Genomic DNA, 17,699 nt, shown 5'->3' on the forward strand with positions numbered 1-17,699 from the left:
GGAGGTGTGGTTGGCCAAGCAGTTGGCACAGCCACACTTGGTTGTAATATTTGATCTTTATAAGAAATTCAGAGTAATTGAGAGCTTATGAAAAGTGCCCAGCCTCTCTGTTTACCGCATGTGAGTCAGGTGTCTGGACAGTCCACTGGCCCTCCCACAGCATTGGTCCAGCACCTTGGTACAGATGTCAGCTTTGGGGCCTCAGTGTGGAGGGCCAAGTACTCCTACCTGAGGATACCCTTTGTGCCCTGCCCAAGACCCCTGGGAGAAGCAAGGCCTCCAGAAGCTGTGACTTTCCTTTCCAGGTGATTGTGTCCAGGGGGGGCCGCTTTCTGGAAGCCCCAGTCTCAGGGAACCAGCAGCTGTCTAATGATGGGATGTTGGTGATCTTAGCAGCCGGAGACAGGGGCTTATATGAGGACTGCAGCAGCTGCTTCCAGGCAATGGGGAAGACCTCCTTCTTTCTAGGTAACATATCTGCCCACCTGTCGGGCTACATCCCCTCTAGACTGCACTGATGACAACGTCAATCCCGCACGGCCTCTCTGCCTGGGGCCCCCGTGGGAAGGTTTCCTTTGACTTGCACAGTCAGTGCCTGGAAGGAGGAAGAGCCAGAAGGGTCAGAGCCAGTTCTGTCAGGGGCAGGTGAATGGGGCCTTCCCTGGGTATAGAGGTGGGTCCAAACAGGGATGGGGGTGGGCAGAAAATCCCTGCCTGCAGGTTTCTTGGGAAGTGACCATGATTCTTTGCTTTGGGCAGGTGAGGTTGGCAATGCAGCCAAGATGATGCTGATTGTGAATATGGTCCAGGGGAGCTTCATGGCCACCATTGCTGAGGGGCTAACCCTGGCCCAAGTGACAGGCCAGTCCCAGCAGACACTCTTGGACATCCTTAATCAAGGACAGTTGGCCAGCATCTTTCTGGACCAGAAGTGCCAAAGTAAGTTGCCTTTGGCCTCCCTTCTTGCATTATAGTCTTTATTAGAGCTGAGGAACTGTTCCACGCAGCTGTCAGAACAGTCCGTTCTTCAGGTACTTACTGGGTATGAAAGATACACTCTCTCAAGTTAGTTTCATGCCCTTAGGTAAAGAGGATCCAGACACACAGTGGATGGGAATTGAGGGTACAGGCTGGGAACTCGTCTCTTGGGTGTCTGAGGGGGACAGAAATGCTGGTTGTTGAGCCCTGATACTACTGCAGGTGGTTTCTTAGGCCCTTCTGATTCTTCTGATAAGTGGCTTTCTCTCCTCAGATATCCTGCAAGGAAACTTTAAGCCTGATTTCTACCTGAAATATATTCAGAAGGATCTTCGCTTAGCCATTGCGCTGGGCGATGCCGTCAACCATCCAACTCCTATGGCAGCTGCAGCCAATGAGGTAACTAACTGCAAGAGCCAGTGGCACAAGTACCAGCAGCCTTCCCTTTATTTTTCTTCTGTTATTCCTCTCTTTTACTTATTTTGGCTGTTCTTTACTCTGTGGTCTAACCTCTCAATGTGGAATGTCAGATCATTTGGTTTAGACCTGCATTTTCTAACAGGAGCATTAAAAGCTGGACATCTCCTTTTGAGCCATGCTTATTTCCCTTGTGATTTCTTCTTTGACCTGTAGATTACTCAAAAGTTTATTGAATATTTAGGGTTTTCCCAGATGTCTTTTTTTTAAGATTTTATTTATTTATTTTTAGAGAGGGAAGGGAGGGGGAGAGAGAGAAACATCAATGTGCGGTTGCTGGGGATCATGGCCTGCAACCCAGGCATGTACCCTGACTGGGAATCAAACCACTGCGCTCAATCCACTGAGCTACGCCAGCCAGGGCCCTAGATGTCTTAATGGTTATTGATGTCTAATGATCTCTTTTATAGTCAAAGAATATGCCCAGTATGATTTTTAAGTCTTTAAATAATGAGCTTGTTCTGTGGCCCAGCAGATGGTCTGTCTTGCTGGGTGTGCCGTGTGCAAATAAGACGACTGTTGTCTACAGTTGTTGGATGCTTTGCTCTGCAGGTATCAGTTAGGTGAAGGTGATTGGCATTGTTTTCATACTACCTTTACTGACCTTTCCTCTGGTTCTTTCAGTTGCTGAGAAAGGAATATTAAAATCTCCAACTATGATTGTGAAATTATCTTATTTCTTTAATTCTGTCCATTTTGCTTAATGCCTTTAAACTTATTTATTATGTATTCCTGATGAATTTACCCTTTCATTATTATGAAATGTCTCTTGATCTTTGTTTTGAAATCTGTTGTCTGGTTTTAATATCACTACTACAGCCTTCTTGTGCCTACTATTTTCATGGTATATCTTTTTCTATCCACTTACTTTCAGCCTGTGTCTTTAAATTGTATGTTTTGCAGACAATCTGTAATTGGGCCTTGAGTTTTTATCCATTCTGACAATATCTGCCTATTAATTGGAGCTTAATTAACTTTTTTAAATTTTTATTGATTTTAGAGAGATAGAGGAAGCGGGGGGGGAGAGAGAGAGAGAAGCATCGATTTGTTGTTGCACTTATTTATGCATTCATTGACTAATTCTCGTATGTGCCCTGACCAGAGATCAAACCCACAACCTTGGTGTGTTGGGACAACACTAACCAATTGGGCTACCTGACCAAGGCCATCATTAACATTGTTTTTGAATGACACTTACTAAGCACCTACATATGCACTTTTTGAAAACAATTTTTTAGAAGTTCAGCATTCTTAACCTGATAGAAATGTAATCTTTAAAAAAAAAAGCTGAGCAGTATTTATCTTTACCATAGAGTTAAAATAAAACTATTTTATGAAACACATAGATTCATTTATTTTAGAAGCTATAGCTTCAAGAGCTATAAGCTGATACACATTTTCATTCAAGTTAAATTCTTACAGGGCTCAAGTGGCTTATTGCTGCAAAGAAAAAAGTAAAACAAAAACAAAATTATGCTCATTTCAGACCTGCCTTTTCATAGTTTATAATCTTCTGTCCCTAAATTCTGTATCTTCTGTCCCTTCCTTGCGAGAATATCTCCAAGTACTTACTTCACTCTTTCAGGTTGCGGTACAATGTCAGGTTTCTCTCTAGTTTCACCTGTGGGTCTTCTCTTGTCAGTAGACTCATCTCTTGATGAGTTTGTCTTTAGTTAAAGACAAACTAGTAGTTGCTTCTGAATAGTTCTATGTGTGGCTTGTACTGGCAACACTTGATGAGGTGATTTCTGACTTGCCCCCACCATCATTCCTTTGCTTGGAAACAGACATTTTGGTTAATTTCTCAGTGGAGTGTGGCATTTTCTTGCCACTTGTTTGGATCATGTAACTTTAGGCTCTCTAGTCACTGGATCTTAAAGTTAACCAGTCCATTAACATTTAGTCTGTATTCACATCTGTTGTGATTGGATTCAGAGCTACTGGTTTATTATTTGATTGCTTTTCTCCCTTCTGGTGTTTGTCTATTCCTCCTTTCATGCCTTATTTTGTGTTATTTCAATATCTTTTTAGAATTCTATTTTAGATATCTATTGGCTTTTTTAATCCTCATCTTGAGGACATGCTTATTGATTTTTAGAGAGGAGAAGGGAGGGAGAGAAAGAGGGAAAGAAAAATAGATGTAAGAGAGAAACATTATCAGTTGCCTCTTGCACATGTCCCAGCTAGAGACCAAAGTTTCAACCTAGGCATGTGCCCTACCAGGAATCGAACCTACGACCTTTCAGTTTACTGGACAATGCTCCAACCAAGTGAGCCACACCAGCCAAAGCTCTATAGGCTTTTTAATGATGCATTATTTTTCTTCTGTTTTTGTTCTAGGGATTGCAATACACATTTAATTCCATGGTTTACTTAGAGTTAATATTTACCAAAAACAGATCCATCTACCTCTCTGTTCCTCATCCTTTAAGTCAGGGTTTCTCAACCTGGACACTATTAACATTTTGTTGTCGAAACTGTCTTGTGCATTAACAGTATGTTAACAGCATCCCTGTCCTCTACCCACTAGCTGCCAACAGCACTCCCAGATACATCCAGACATTACCAATATCCCCTGAAAGGTGAAATCCCCCCATGTTGAGAACGTCTGCTTTAGGTTACAGATATCCTATGTGTCATATCTGTCTTTGTTTTAAACCCACCAGACAATGTTGAAATGTCTTACTTTAAGTAGTCATATGTATTTTAAAGAAATTAAGTGGAAAAATCATTTTATAATTTTTCTAATTTACGATTTCCAGTGTTCTCCATTCCTTTCTGAAGAATTTAATTTCTCTCTTGTGTTAATTCCTTTCAGGTGGGAGAACTTACATTTAGCATTTCTTGTAATGCAGGTCTACTGGTGATAATTGGTTTTATCTGAAAAAGTCTTTAGCCTTCATTCTGAATTGCAGCTTCACCTAAGCTATAGTGGACACTTAATTATGGTAGCTCCAACTGGACTATATATATTTTTTCTTTTTTAAGAAAAAAAAAAATGCAGCCCTGGCCAGGTAGCTCAGTTGGTTGGAGCATTGTCCTGATATGCCAAGGTTATAGATTGGATCCTTGTTCTTTACCATACAAGGACATATACAAGAAGCAACCAATAAATGCACATATAAGTGGAACAATAAATTGATATTTCTCCCACCCCCTTCTCTTCCTCTTCTTCTCTCTTTTCTAAAATCAATAAAGAGAAATTAAAAAAAAAAAAAAGAGCCAGCCATGTGGGGGAGGAACCTTGTGTCCCGCTGCATTTCCTCAGCATGACTGGATGCCATACTGCCCTTGTCGAACAACGGCTGTTTAATTCTTTTCACACATCCAGTTAGTCACCTAGTATCTCCAGGGCAGCTGTTAATTGCCAAGCACCATACTAGGCTCTAGGGACAAGTTGGTGTACGTTTTGGAAGGAGGCACAAAATAATCACATAGGTATTTAAACAAGAAAGAATTTCAGGTGGTCAGAAATATAGATAAAATAGGACATGGTAAGTAGATAGAGGTGACCAAGGTAAAGTGCTACAGCCACTGCTTTAGATGAGGTGGTCAGGAAATGCCTTTGGGAAGAATCCAGCCAGGCTGAGGGAAGGGTGTCCTATGCAGAGGAAAGGGCAAGGACAGTAGTAGCCTAGAGAATAACATGGGAAGTCCTTGGAGGGTCTTCAGCAAGAAAGCACATACTTACAATACTGAGTTCTACCTCTGTGGTGACACTCTAAAAATTATACATCCTTCACTCCATTTAACCCTCACCATAACCCTGTTACCTTCTCCAAGATATCAAAAGGCAGTGGCTGAGTGAGGTATTTTGTCCAAATTAGCAAAGGAACCAGGAGTCATACCCAGACAGCCTGGAATCCAGAACCTACCCATCTAACCACATCTAAAACCACCTCCAGAAAGCACATCCAGGTCTTTATGCCAGCTGTGTGGTCAGAGATTGAGCCCGTCTAATTCTTTTTCAGGTGTACAAAAGAGCCAAGGCACTGGACCAGTCTGACAACGATATGTCTGCCGTGTACCGGGCCTACATACACTAAGCCCCCACTCCCCTAATCTTCCCTCTGACCCCTTCTTCATCACATGGGGTTGAGGTACTGGCACTTCACTCTGGACCAGTCCACCTGTCTCGATCTCCTTTTATACAGACTTTGAGACCTGCCATCAGCACAGCACACAGCATTACTCTTCCCTTGAAGGTCTTGGGAAGGGGAGAGGTGTCAGCAGGATTGATCAGCCTGTGGCAAAGCTCTTGAGCTGGGCACTGGCCCCCAAACCAGGTGGCTCCGTGTACACACACACACACACACACACACACACACCCCACTGGCTCTTATTCCAGGATAGAAGCTGCCCAGAAACTGCTGCCTGGCTTTTTTCCCCTTCTCTCAAGCTTCTCTTATCTCAGACCCCTTCCAGTCAAGGAACTAGAACCAGCAGTGAGAACTGGAAGCCTTCCCACTGCTTCCCTCAGCAAAGAGGTGTGGTCATGCCCACATTCCCCACTGGATGGATCCCTTGTGGAGAGAGGCTGTGGGCCAAGATGAACCAGCACAGACTAATGGAGGATCCTGTGGGCCCTCCAACCTCAGGTGCCCAGCTGATGAGGATTGTCATGTTTAAGCTACCAACATGCAACCAACTCTCCAGAAATGCCTTTGTGAACTGAAAAGAGATTGGCAAAGTCAAGCAAAGACAGGGCTCTGGCTTTCCAGGGAGAGCAGCAGTCAGCCTGTAGGTAGGCTCATAGAAGCCTACTCTCCCTCACTGCTCTTCAGCACTCATCCTAGAAGTCGCCATCACTATGGAGTCCTGGGCTGGGATCGGATTTCCTTGCTTTGGTGTAGGGAGAGCTCTCTCCTCAACAGGCTGTTTTAGTATTTGGATTTTCATCCCAGCCTGTGGGAAGGGGTTCCTGAGGGCCATCAGTGAGGGAAGGGAAGAGCTCCTTCCTGTTTCCATTATGCCACAGACTTCTCCTGGTTCTGAAGAGCCACTCTGACCCAGGTCCCCTCACAGCAGTCCCACCTTCTCCAGCCCCTGTACAAGTCCTCTGCATGCCCGCCTCTCCATTCTCCTCCCTTTCCCCTTTCCTCCCATGGAGAGTATTTCTTCCTGTCTGTCTGTCCCTTCAGCCCAGACCCAGCCTGACCAGTGATGACCATTTCTTAGGCTCAGCTCTTGAAACGGAATGAGTATCTTCACTTCAGCCAGCAGCTTGGTCTTCGGTGCTTCCAGGGCCTTGGGGTCTGTCAGGATGGAAGAGGAGAACTGGGCCTGAGTGAACCTGAACTAACGCTCGGAGGTGGATCCAAGGCATCCTTGAGGATCTAGTATTTCTCCTTTGATAGGGGACCAGAGGGGCTTGGAATGTGGCATAAGAACAAGGAGAAGTCACCTAAAGGATGTCAATGTTGTCTGCCTCTGCATGGGTTCTTTTCAAAGTCACATTTTGCCAGAAGGCCAGCATTTATAGTGAATACATAATTATATTTAAAAAATGAGGTGGCCACACTGGTGTGGGTCCCTCCCCCTCACAACTTTGGTCCTTTTCCATTGATCAGAACCCAGGTTATAGGATCTCAGAGGACATGAGGGGAGACCAGGGAAGATGCCTGTGATTTTTGGCACAGTTGATTTCACTGGGATTCTGACTGAACACAAAGCCTGTTATAGTCCTAGCTGGACACTCGGGGGTGGGAGTGGGGGGAAGATGCTGTAATGAAACTGGTTAGTCAATGTTGTCTTAATATTGTTGGCAATTCTGTAAAGTTCCTTTTTATTAATATTTCTGTTTAAGCTATCTCACGTTTGTTTTGAAGTCCTTCCCTTTTGAAAAGAAAATGTGACACTTTGTGAAAAAGCTTGTAAGAAAGCCCCTCCTCTGCCACCCTTTTTTCCCCTTTAAACAACAAATCTGGTAATTAAGGTTGTGAATTTTTATTTTTGCTTTGTTTTTAATGAACATGTCTTTCAGAATAGAATTGTGTGATGATGTTTAAATGGCAAAAGAAAAAAACGATTTTGTGCAATTAACAAAAGGCTACTGCAAGCAGAATAAAACGTTTCTTGGTAACACAGCTGTGACTGACAACCTTGGCGGTTGCCTGCGCCCAAACACCAACCGCCCAGAGTGGAGGGAAGAAGAGGGCGGAGGTTAACTCAGTGGGGCCGCTGCTTTGGGGAGGCCGAGCCAGAGCAGGTTACCACCTCAGCCAATCGTCAGTCGCGGGGGGCAGTAAGAGCAAGCCATTCCTTTGGCCAATGGAGCACAAATAGGTAAAGACACCCTATCAGAGCCCAGAAGAGGCGGGTCGAGGGCCACAGCCCTGCAGCCTAAGCGCAGCCGCATTGCCGCATTGTGACAGCGGCTCCCGGTGGCATCCTCAGCGAGCGGAGGCAAACGAGATTAAACGCAGCCAGTCTGGTTCCAGCCGGGGGTGGGGTGGGGTGGGAGTCCTCTCAGCCAATCAGCATTGTGAGGAGGTGGTTTAGGGGTGGGATTGGTTCCCTTCAGCCAATAGGCAGTGGGGGTGGGCCCAGACGCAGAGTACTGACCGAGGGAGGAGGACCGCTTACCGGAGGAGGGCCGCTTACCGGAGACCGTAGCTGGGCAGCGAGGGGCAACCATGGCGGCTGCGATGGCAGCGACAGCGGTGGAGCGTGCAGTACTGGTGAGGCGTACAGTCCGCTGGGGCAAGGTTGGGGCGGTGGGTCCGGGTGGCTGATAGCGGCCTGTCTCGGCAGGAGGAGGAATTCCGATGGCTGCTTCACGATGAGGTGCACGCTGTGCTGAAGCAGCTGCAGGACATCCTAAAGGTAACGCCTCCCGGGGCGGCAGCGGACCTTTGCGCGCTCCCACCTTCTCCAGTTTACCCTGACACGGCTCCTTCCCTTGGGCGGCTACGCCAGCCTCCCTCGCGCTTGCTGTGTTCAAACGCAGTTTTGGCATCAGTGGACTTGGAGCCTAGTTGGGGACCCCAGAAGGTACTTACCCGTTTCTCCAAGCAGCTATGTGAGTGCCATGGACCTGGTATGAGCCCCGGGGTCCGGACAGCGAAGGTCTTAAGGCAGTGACATTTAATCTGAGATCAGGGACCCCAACATTGTGACATTAGCCAAGTACTCAGTCTCTCTGGGCCTCCTTTTCGTCATTAGCAAAAAGGATGTAACGGTATCTGCCTCACAGTGCTCTCATGAAGATAAGCTAGTCAATTCACAAATGTCAGGGCATTGCCTAGTATGACCAGAATTGCGAGTCGTCTTGACTACTGTGGTTCCTGACCCTGTTCTTCACCCCTGAGCACCTGGACTGACCTGGGAAAGTATTCCCATTATATACCCCCATGTCAGACACTGTAGGTACTCAGAGAATAGGGAAGGAGCAGGCATTGCCTCCCGTAGGAACTGAAATTCAGGCCATGTGGGAGGAGTCAGAGAAGCAGTAAGGTGCCCTGGAGGCTTGGGTTAGGTGTCCCCGTAAGGCCAGCCCACCTGTTCCTCTCCTAGCCAACCTGGAATTGGGGCTTCTGGAAGGAGCACTGGGCTGGATTGAGTGAAATTTGCCCCACTCTCCTCTTCCCCCCAGGAGGCCTCTCTCCGCTTCACTCTGCAGGGCTCAGGCACAGAGGGGCCTGTCAAGCAAGAGAACTTCATTCTGGGCAGCTATGGGTGAGCCCTGGCTCTGCAGAAACCCCTGGGATGGGCTCCTTAGGAGGGTGGGACACCTGGGCTGGAACATCCTGTGACAGCCAACCAGAAGCAGACCACTGGGATGGCTGGGCAGTAGGAGGGATTAGCTTCAGACTCTGCTTTGACCCCAATGTGTTGTAGCACTGACCAGGTGAAAGGCGTGCTGACTCTGCAAGGGGACGCGCTGAGCCAGGCGGTGAGTCCTGGCCCCTCCCCCCTTTGCTTGTTTCTGGAGAAGCCAGTGAGGAAGAGCATGGGAGCCTGCTGCTTAGCTCTGCCACCAGCTGGCTGTGTGACACTGGGCAGGATTCTTGACCCTTCTGAGCCTCAGTTTCCTTATAAAATGACAGTTACCCCCAACCATTTCATGAGATTGGTGTGTGGTTTCTGTAAGATGTGCAGAAAGGGGATGCTTTGTAAATGATCCAGCCCTGAGTCTGCGCCCAGTGAAGCATGGGCATTGGCAGGATTAGGCTGGCCCCAGATCCAAGTGGAATCAGCCAACATCCGAACTCCATCTGCACCCAACCTGTGTCAGGTGCCAGGGCGTGGGGGAAGGTCCCTCTCCTTCACGGGTAGGTATTCAGTCCATTGGCCTGTGCAGGTATTCTCTGTCTGCCCGGTCACATACCTCCTTCCACCTAAGGGCACCTTCCCCATTCTTGGTCTCTTTCCCTTTGTGATTTCTCTTGGGCCTGAGTTCCTGTTTCCTGACCTCCCTGTTTACCCCCAAATGGCCATGGTGTTGGGAGTCCATCCCCCTACTCCCTAGAAGTATCTGGGGCCTAAACCACCACTATTTCAACCCCCTGGCTTATAGGCTTACAGTGGCCAAAAGCCTAAGGGCATCCCTTTGCCCAGCTTATAACCCTCTCACCCATTAGGACGTGAACCTGAAGATGCCCCGCAACAACCAGTTGCTGCATTTTGCCTTCCGGGAGGACAAGCAGTGGAAGTTGCAGCAGGTAACCAGGACCTTCCCTGACCAGAGCTCAGGCCACAAGGGCAGGCAGAGGCAGGCAGGCCTGTACAGTGGTACTAAGGCCTCCAGGGGCTGGACACTGAGAATTTGCTGCTACAGCAAGCCTGGTACAGTGTTTCCTGGCAGCAAAGCCAGGGTGGGCGGGGCATGGGACTCCAGAGACTAGCTTTGTGGTAAGTGAACCTGTCCATACTCCCTAGCCAAAGACATAGGAACTTCTCCCTAAAGTCACTCCCTTCCCATGCTTCCAGGGGCTTTCCATGGCTCCTAAGGACAAAAATCCATGCTCCCTATCAACTCCTATGTGACTGGGCCCCAGCTTTTGCTCCCCCACAACTGGCCACCAGCAGTCTCCCCCTCTGGGCCTTTGCTCGTTCTTATCTCACTGCCTGGAATCCTCTCCACCAGCTTTTCTCATGACAAGAGTCATGAATGTCAATTCAAGAGTCACCTCCCTGGGGCCTCCTCTGCCTGCCATGTAAAGAGGCTCCCTGATCTCCCCTCATCACCCTGTTTATTTTTTTTGTGCAAGCCATGCAGTCTGTTATCTTGTGCCTTTACTGTGTTACCATCTGTCCTCCTTTGGAAAGTGAGCTACATGAGGCCAGGAACCAAGCCCACCTTAGTCTGTGCCTTGTGCCCAGCACCCAGCCAGGGCAGGAAGTACATAGTTATGGAACTGTGGGGGACTATGGAGGAAGTGTCATGAAAGCAGCACCCACCCACCCCTTCAAGGATGACAGCCCTTCAGAGTGCGTGCCCATGGGCTAGAGCTGTGAGACCATGGCTGCTGTGAATCTGGCACATCTCCCTCCTGGGCCCCAGCCCACTGACCACAGAGTGGCACTGTTTTCAGATCCAGGATGCCAGGAACCACGTGAGCCAAGCCATTTACCTTCTCAACAACCGGGATGACAGCTACCAGTTCAGGACAGGAGCAGAGGTCCTTAAGGTGAGCTTCCTGCAGGGATAGGGGAGCCAAGTTCCCCACACCCAGCCCTGACCTGACACCAGGTCCCTGGAGTACTCTGCCCCCACGTCCTCAGGTGTAGCTGACAGTTGATTCTTCACCTCTCAATTCACACATGTCTGTTGAGCCACAGTCAAATGGCTCACAGCTCCAGAATCAGACCTGGGTTCTGATCCCAGGGCCTTTGCTATAAGCTGTTCAACCTCAAGTCACTTACTTAGTCACCTTGTGCCTCAGTATCCTTCCCTGTAAAAGGGGGACAAGATATAGTGACTACTAACTGTGATAATGCAGGTAAAGCGGCCCCTCGTAAGTGCTTCATAAATAGTAACTACTAAGCTACTAGTTGTAGTACTAGCAGTAGGAAGAAAAAAAAAAAAACTTAACAAAGTCAGTTCACAAAGCATGGAGGAAGAACTTGAGTCTGGATGCCCAGACTTGCTGTGTGTTGTTAGCCAGTTCACCTACCCTCCCTGGACCTCTGATTCTTCATATGAAACTTGGAACTAGATGGACTGAGGTCCCTCCCAGAAGACTACCCTGGGGGTATAAGCTGCAGCCCATATGCCTCCACCCAATAGTTTTGCCTAGGTCATCCTAGTACCCACAGCCACAGCTGGAGGCGGTGGAAGCTGGGCCTCTAAGGAGTCCAAGCCAGGGCTCTGGTCCATGGTAAAGGAAAGGGATGAGTTCTACATAGCTCCACTGTTCACTAGCTATGTGACCTTGCCCTTTAGAGTCTCAGTGTTTGCACCTGTGGAAAGGGGGTTGATACCTGACTTAAGGCATCAACTCAGCTGTCTCATTGCTTCCTTCAGGAAGCTCTCCCTTGCCCTTTGCACCCTATCTAGATTAGGGCCCCTTCTACGTTCCTTCTTTGCCTCTGCCCCCAATTACCAAGCCATCCTGCCCCTGGGACTTAACTCCTAGAATCTCATTTCCCATTGGACCCACCTCTAGAATTCCATGCAATACAAGCTCCTGGATGGGTGGTTCACTGGACATCCTACCCTCCTTCCCCAGCTGGAGCCCAATTACCTGTATTTTTTAAATAAGTCCCCTGCTTTAGGGTGAGGTTCCAGCTCTGAGACCAGGACCACCAGGACAGGAGCTGGAGGCTACCCTACTTTGTTGCTCTCCAACGCTGGGGTGTGGGGGATGGGATCAGAACCAGGCTCACTGCCCTCACAGCAGCTATGACCAGCCCCCTCCCCCTAGTTGATGGACGCCGTGATGCTGCAACTGACCAGAGCTCGCAATCGGCTCACCACTCCAGCCACCCTCACTCTGCCTGAGATTGCTGCCAGCGGCCTCACGGTCAGTGCCTCGGTCCAGGAGAGTGGGTCCCCTAGAAGAGGGACACAGGGATGCCCCAAATTGTCATCAGTAGGTGCTCTGTGTCTATGCATTTTTCTGGGATAGGGTCTTCAGCTCTCATACCGTGTGCCCCTTACCCCCCAAATACAGCACCCCTGGTCTGAGTCAGCAGTTTCTAAGCCTGGCAGAGCAAGAAGTTACCCAGGGCACCTGGGAAGAGTCTAGATGCCCCAGTTTGTAAGATGAGGGCAGAGATACCACCAGGTGGTTCTTGGGGAACTTCTGCCTGCACTGACCTCACCCCACCTGCCTGTCTGCCCCTCAGCGTATGTTTGCCCCTGCATTGCCCTCCGATCTGCTGGTTAATGTCTACATCAACCTTAACAAGCTCTGTCTCACCGTGTACCAGCTGCACACCCTGCAGCCCAATTCCACCAAGGTGAGCAGGACCCTGCCAACCTCCAACCCCTCACTTCCACCAGCCCATGCCCTGCAGCCCCAAGGGCCTGACCAGGGCTGGTGCTCTTCTGCCTAGAACTTCCGCCCAGCTGGAGGCTCTGTGCTCCACAGCCCTGGGGCCATGTTGTAAGTATGCTGTTGGGAGGGGTGCCCTTGAGCGCCCTCTGCACCTCAGAGGCTGGGGGGCTCAGGGACCCTTGACTCCCTGCAGTGAGTGGGGCTCCCAGCGTCTGGAAGTGAGCCACGTGCACAAAGTGGAGTCCGTCATCCCGTGGCTCAATGATGCCCTTGTCTTCTTCACCGTCTCCCTGCAGCTCTGCCAGCAGCTCAAGGATAAGGTGGGGACATGGGGTGGTGAGGTCTGAACTGATCAGTCTTAGACAGATGAGGCCAACCCGGCAACAGGCTGCTTAGACCCTTAATTTGGGGGGCATTCCAAGGCCTCTTGTCTCACCTCCAAAGCACTTCCAAATCTTTAGGTCTTTTGTGCCCTCTGCACACACCAGCCAGATGGGCTGCTGGGCAACAGTGCCTGCTCCCTGACACATTACCCTTATGTAACCTCAAAATCTCACCAGAGTCACAGGGTACAACAGGGGCCAGGCCCCCTGGCACCACCACTCACCATGTCCCCCCAACCTTTCTCCCTTCCTAGATCTCGGTGTTCTCCAGCTACTGGAGCTACAAGCCTTTCTGAGCAGAGCACCCAAGAGCTGTTCCCCCTGAGAAGTGGCCCCTACCCAGGGTGTCCCCGCCCCCACCACACACACCCCTTGGATTACAGGCCAGAGCCAGCACGATGGGCAATTTACTTCTTTTCTTGCCTGCTCTACCCATCACACTTGCACAGATGGGAGTGAACACAGGAACCTCTGGGATGAAGGGAGGCTGACTTGCTTTTTGTTTTGGTGGGTCAGGAAGGTGGGGTCAAGAGGTGGCCCACATTCCAATCCTTGCCCTTTGGACTCAAGGTGGAGCCCAGCCCAGGGCACTCCTTCCTCCCTGTTTCGATGCCTTCCTGTTGAGCTGCCCCCCAGGATGGTGAGGGGCAGCTACACACCCCCTCCCCTTGGAAGGTGAGGGGTGGGTGGTGACCCTAAGCTATGAGCTGGAAAGGAAGAAGGAGGAAAAGGCAGACAGAGGCCACCTACCATGAGCTGGGGTGCCTTTGACTAAACAGCAACCCCACCAGGGTCTCCAAGAAATAAAGATTATCCAATTTTGCCTGGACCTCTCTGTCTTGTCTATCTGAGTGGGGACCAAACTGGGGGCTCCCTGATTGTCAGGAGCTGATGGAGTTCTCAGTGACTGAGCCCCTGGCCTATTCACACCACCTTTGAGAGGGTCCTTCTGGCTGCTGAGGGGCTGAGTAGAATAGTGACAAGGGCTTTTCCTGGGGGTTGGGGCCCCAAGTTTGAGCCCAGCTTCCCCTCCCATTGGTAGTTGCTGAGTGACCTGCAACTTAAGGTTTCCTGGCGACAGTCATGCTGGGTGAAGTCTATGAGGGACCAGGTGGGCACTGGATGGAGCAGTGAGTGCCGGCAGTGCTCAGCCCTTGATGGGAGGTTAGAACACAACACACTTCAGACTCAAGCTCTGGGCAGACAAGGCCTTGTTACTGTTACCCAGCAGGACATGCGAGCAGGGGGGCTGGAAGATGCCTCATTAAGGTTCCAGAGCCAAGTTACTCACTCCCATGGGGTTTACCTGTAAGAGAGGCACAGAGGGTTTGATGGGCTTCAGTTCCCTGCCAACCCCCATCTGGAGGAGGCTCAGCAGCTTCTCCAAAACCCCTCCCCCACCTCAGTGCAGTTCCAGGCCCTGAGTCTCACCTGCTTGGTTCTCACCTTCTGGGATCTGGAGGAGCAGCAGCAGCAGTGGAGGCAAGCAAGCAGCAGCAGGAGCAACACAGTGCCTAGGGGCGGGACAGGTGTCCAGACATGGCCCTCTGACTAGGGCCTGGCTTGTGAGGCTGATGAGCCAGAGGCAGAACCCACACTCACCCAGGAAGAGGAGGAAGATAATAAAGGCAGCCGTGTCCCACGTGGACTGGAACAGTTTGTGGCTCCTCAGTTTCCCCAGCACTTCCTCGGCTGTGGACTCCAGCTCCTTCAGGTTGTCCATCTCAGCTGGAGGGTTGTGGGTGCCACCTGCCTTAGCCCCACAGGGAGCCCCTTAGAGCCCTGGGCTCCTTGGGGGGCTGGGCCACATACAGGCTTCCCACAGTCCAGTCCTTGCCCCTTTCGCACCTTCCCTCTGGGCCCCAGTTCCTGCCCCAGACTCTCTTCCTCTCTTCTCCTTGCTCATCCCTTCTCTGGGCCCTGAACCTGACCTGGGCAGCCCCTTCCCCTTCCCAGCCCCCCAGCAGCCCCACACCTAGACCCAACCTGCCTCGGAGATCCCCAGCCTGGCAGGTCCTAACTCCTAGGAGCACAGACTGCTTCCTGCTTCCGGATCCACTATACCTGAGGCCTTGGCAACCAGCCCCACTCTCCCCAGGGCTGTGGGAAACCAGGAGGGCGGGGCCTGTGTCCCAGCAGGTGTGCTTCCTGCCCGTGATACTGTGGGACTGGGCCTCCAGAGGAGGCCACAGGCCTGTCAGCCTCCTCATCCCAGGGCGTTCCCACTTTTTCTCAGTAGATCATACAAGCAGGCCAGGACAATGGGCACTAGGCTGCTGTTGACTTTGTGAACAAAGAAAAGACAAAAATGGAAGGAGGAAGGAAGGTAAAAAGGAGAAAGGGGAAGGGAGGGAAGAAAAGTTGTGTCCATTCCACCACTCCTCCTTGGGCAGCGGGGTATGTCTGACACCACACTAGGAGTCTTGGATACCTATTTTATCTGTTCTAATCCTTGCAATAACCCTCTGGTTATCTCTCAAATGAACTTTTTCCCAGAACTAGGGGCCAGAGGCCCCTAACCCTGCCAGCTCTCACTCCTGCTTTCTTGTAGAGCACAGATGTGTCCAGGCCCACGAGGGGCCAGAGACAGCTCAGCATTTGAAGTTGGCTATACACGAGGAGACTCAAGTTCTTGTTCTTGTAGTGCTTATGGTTAGCAGGGGAAACATATCAGCTAATGTTAGGCTATACATGTAACATTACCTCATTTATTTCCCATGGCAATCTTACAGTGGGTATTATTGCTATTTCCATTTTACAGATGTGAAAACTGGGGCCTTGAGAACCTCAGCTCAAGTCACACTTCTAATGGATTCTTTTCTTAAACAAAAACAAAAACAACATTTTATTCATTTATTTTTGAGAGGGAGAGAAACATCAACATGTCATTGGCTCTCACACGCCACCCACCCTCTGCTCCCCCCACAGGGGACATGGCTAACAACCCAGGCATGTGCCCTGACTGAAAATTGGACCAGCGACCCTTTGGTTTGCAGGCTGGCAATCAATCCACTGAGCCACACGAGCCAGGGCAAGGATTCATTTATTTTTGTCACTATAACATACTACCACAAACTTGGTGGCTTAAAACAATACAATTTTATTACCTCACAGCTCTGGAGGTTGGAGTCCAGATGGGTTGGCAGGGCTGTGTTCCTTGCCGAGGCTCTAGGGGAGAAGCCATTCCTTGCCTTTTCCAGCTTCTAGAGGCCACATTCTTTGGTTCATGCTTCAGCCCCATCACTTTAATTTCTGCTTCCATCCTCACATCTCTGACTCTACCTTCCTGCCTTTCTCTTATAAGGAACACTGTCATTACATTAGCCCCCAGGATCATCTCCCCAGCAAAATTCTTTTTTAAATTGTATTTTTTCCATTACCATTTATCCCCCTTATACTCCCCTCTCCCCCCCCCCACAATCACCGCACTGTTGTCCATGTCCATGAGTCCTTTTGCCTTTTTGCTTGATCCCTTCACCCTTGTCCCCAGCAAAATTCTTAATCACATCTGCAAAGACCCTTTTTGCCACTTAAAATAACATATTCACAGGTTCCAGGGATTAGGATGGAAATATCTTAAGGGACCATGATTTGCCAGCCACACCCAGTGAGCAGAAAAGCCAGAACTGGGACCCAGGCATTGGGCTTCCAGAGCCCTTGACCATCATGTCACGGGGTTTCCTTTGCTGTGATCCCCATCTTACACCCTACCTTCATTCCCTCCATCTCGTTTTGAGATCTCAGATTCCTGTCGTAGAGGGAGGGTGATTTTGAAATGACTGGAATGTTCTTTTGCAGGTGTTCTCTTCAGGGGACAGGTGCGGCCACTGTGGAAAACAGTCTGGCAGCTCCTGGCAACGCCACGCCTAGATGTACACGGAGGAGCACTGGAAACGCATACTCAAAGACTGTACACCACTCTTCACAGCAGTAGTAATCACAGCAGCCAAACAGTGGAAACAACCCAAGTGTCTATCCACTGGTAAACAAATAAAATGTGGCCCATCTGTGCAGTGGGATACTATTCACAAGAGGGAATGAAGCACTGACACGTGCTACAACATAGATGAGCCTCAGGAACATGATGCCATGTAGGAGGGGCTAGTCACAGAGGCCGCATCGTGTGAGTCCATTTATGTGAAATGTCCAGAACAGACAAATCCTTAGAGACGTGAAATAGTGGTTGCCAGGGAATAGGAGGTGGGGAAGTGAGTGCTCAGTGGTTATGAGGTTTCTTTTTGGGGTGATTAACATGTCCTGCAACTAGATACAGGTCGTTTAGCAACATTGTGAATGTTCTAAGTGCCACTAATCAGTTTACTACAAAATTAACTATCAGTTCATTTCACATTGTGTGAATTTCATCTCCATTGGAATAACAGGGAAGGAAGCAAAAACTGCAGCCCCTGCGCCTCCC

The 17,699-nt window shown here is 49.7% G+C and overlaps 3 protein-coding genes across 13 annotated transcripts in view; 2 read left to right on the top strand and 1 right to left on the bottom strand.

The window, feature by feature from the left end:
• The window catches only part of GLYR1 (glyoxylate reductase 1 homolog), a 35,770-nt gene extending 28,229 nt beyond the window's left edge, over nt 1-7,541 (top strand). For all 3 annotated transcript variants that reach the window (XM_045820605.1, XM_045820602.1, XM_045820603.1), the window contains exons 13-16: nt 306-468; nt 760-939; nt 1,253-1,377; nt 5,427-7,541. In XM_045820605.1, coding sequence (XP_045676561.1) covers nt 306-468; nt 760-939; nt 1,253-1,377; nt 5,427-5,501 — 543 coding nt within the window. In that variant the 3' untranslated portion in view covers nt 5,502-7,541. The remainder of the gene's footprint in view (nt 1-305; nt 469-759; nt 940-1,252; nt 1,378-5,426) is intronic.
• A 433-nt stretch (nt 7,542-7,974) lies between these two features.
• Nucleotides 7,975-14,111, top strand: ROGDI (rogdi atypical leucine zipper). 3 transcript variants are annotated; one of them, XM_045820606.1, is made up of 11 exons: nt 7,975-8,135; nt 8,209-8,280; nt 9,050-9,132; nt 9,295-9,349; nt 10,038-10,118; nt 10,992-11,087; nt 12,324-12,422; nt 12,748-12,861; nt 12,958-13,007; nt 13,093-13,219; nt 13,537-14,111. In XM_045820606.1, the coding sequence occupies exons 1-11, from the start codon at nt 8,091-8,093 to the stop codon at nt 13,576-13,578; spliced, it is 864 nt and encodes a 287-aa protein (XP_045676562.1). In that variant the 5' UTR covers nt 7,975-8,090; the 3' UTR covers nt 13,579-14,111. The 3 variants fall into 3 exon arrangements, with proteins under 3 accessions (XP_045676562.1, XP_045676563.1, XP_045676564.1); XM_045820607.1 differs by lacking the exon at nt 12,324-12,422; XM_045820608.1 differs by lacking the exons at nt 9,050-9,132; nt 9,295-9,349.
• Nucleotides 14,112-14,476: 365 nt separating this feature from the next.
• SMIM22 (small integral membrane protein 22) lies at nt 14,477-15,479 on the bottom strand. Of its 7 annotated transcripts, none has more exons than XM_045820611.1 (4): nt 15,347-15,479; nt 14,885-15,031; nt 14,714-14,796; nt 14,477-14,588 (listed from the first exon to the last, which is right to left on the bottom strand). In XM_045820611.1, the coding sequence occupies exons 2-4, from the start codon at nt 15,003-15,005 to the stop codon at nt 14,547-14,549; spliced, it is 246 nt and encodes an 81-aa protein (XP_045676567.1). In that variant the 5' UTR covers nt 15,006-15,031; nt 15,347-15,479; the 3' UTR covers nt 14,477-14,546. The 7 variants fall into 7 exon arrangements, with proteins under 7 accessions (XP_045676567.1, XP_045676570.1, XP_045676565.1 ...); XM_045820614.1 differs by having other exon boundaries at nt 14,885-15,010; nt 15,347-15,428; XM_045820609.1 differs by having other exon boundaries at nt 15,273-15,384.
• Between the last annotated feature and the right edge of the window lie 2,220 nt (nt 15,480-17,699).

This window comes from Phyllostomus hastatus, unplaced genomic scaffold, assembly GCF_019186645.2.
Source record: "Phyllostomus hastatus isolate PE091 unplaced genomic scaffold, TTU_PhHast_1.1 phas_scaffold_442, whole genome shotgun sequence".
Classification (NCBI taxonomy): domain Eukaryota; kingdom Metazoa; phylum Chordata; class Mammalia; order Chiroptera; family Phyllostomidae; genus Phyllostomus; species Phyllostomus hastatus.

Excerpts from the sequence above, each read along its gene's own strand:
- ROGDI (XM_045820606.1), top strand. The coding sequence starts at position 8,091 with ATGGCGGCTGCGATGGCAGCGACAGCGGTGGAGCGTGCAGTACTG. Across the intron at positions 12,862-12,957 it reads TGCAGCCCAATTCCACCAAG|AACTTCCGCCCAGCTGGAGG; the intron begins GTGAGCAGGACC and ends TCTTCTGCCTAG. Across the intron at positions 13,008-13,092 it reads CACAGCCCTGGGGCCATGTT|TGAGTGGGGCTCCCAGCGTC; the intron begins GTAAGTATGCTG and ends GACTCCCTGCAG.
- SMIM22 (XM_045820611.1), bottom strand. The coding sequence starts at position 15,005 with ATGGACAACCTGAAGGAGCTGGAGTCCACAGCCGAGGAAGTGCTGGGG. Across the intron at positions 14,797-14,884 it reads TATCTTCCTCCTCTTCCTGG|GCACTGTGTTGCTCCTGCTG; the intron begins GTGAGTGTGGGT and ends TCCCGCCCCTAG. Across the intron at positions 14,589-14,713 it reads AGAAGGTGAGAACCAAGCAG|GTAAACCCCATGGGAGTGAG; the intron begins GTGAGACTCAGG and ends CCTCTCTTACAG.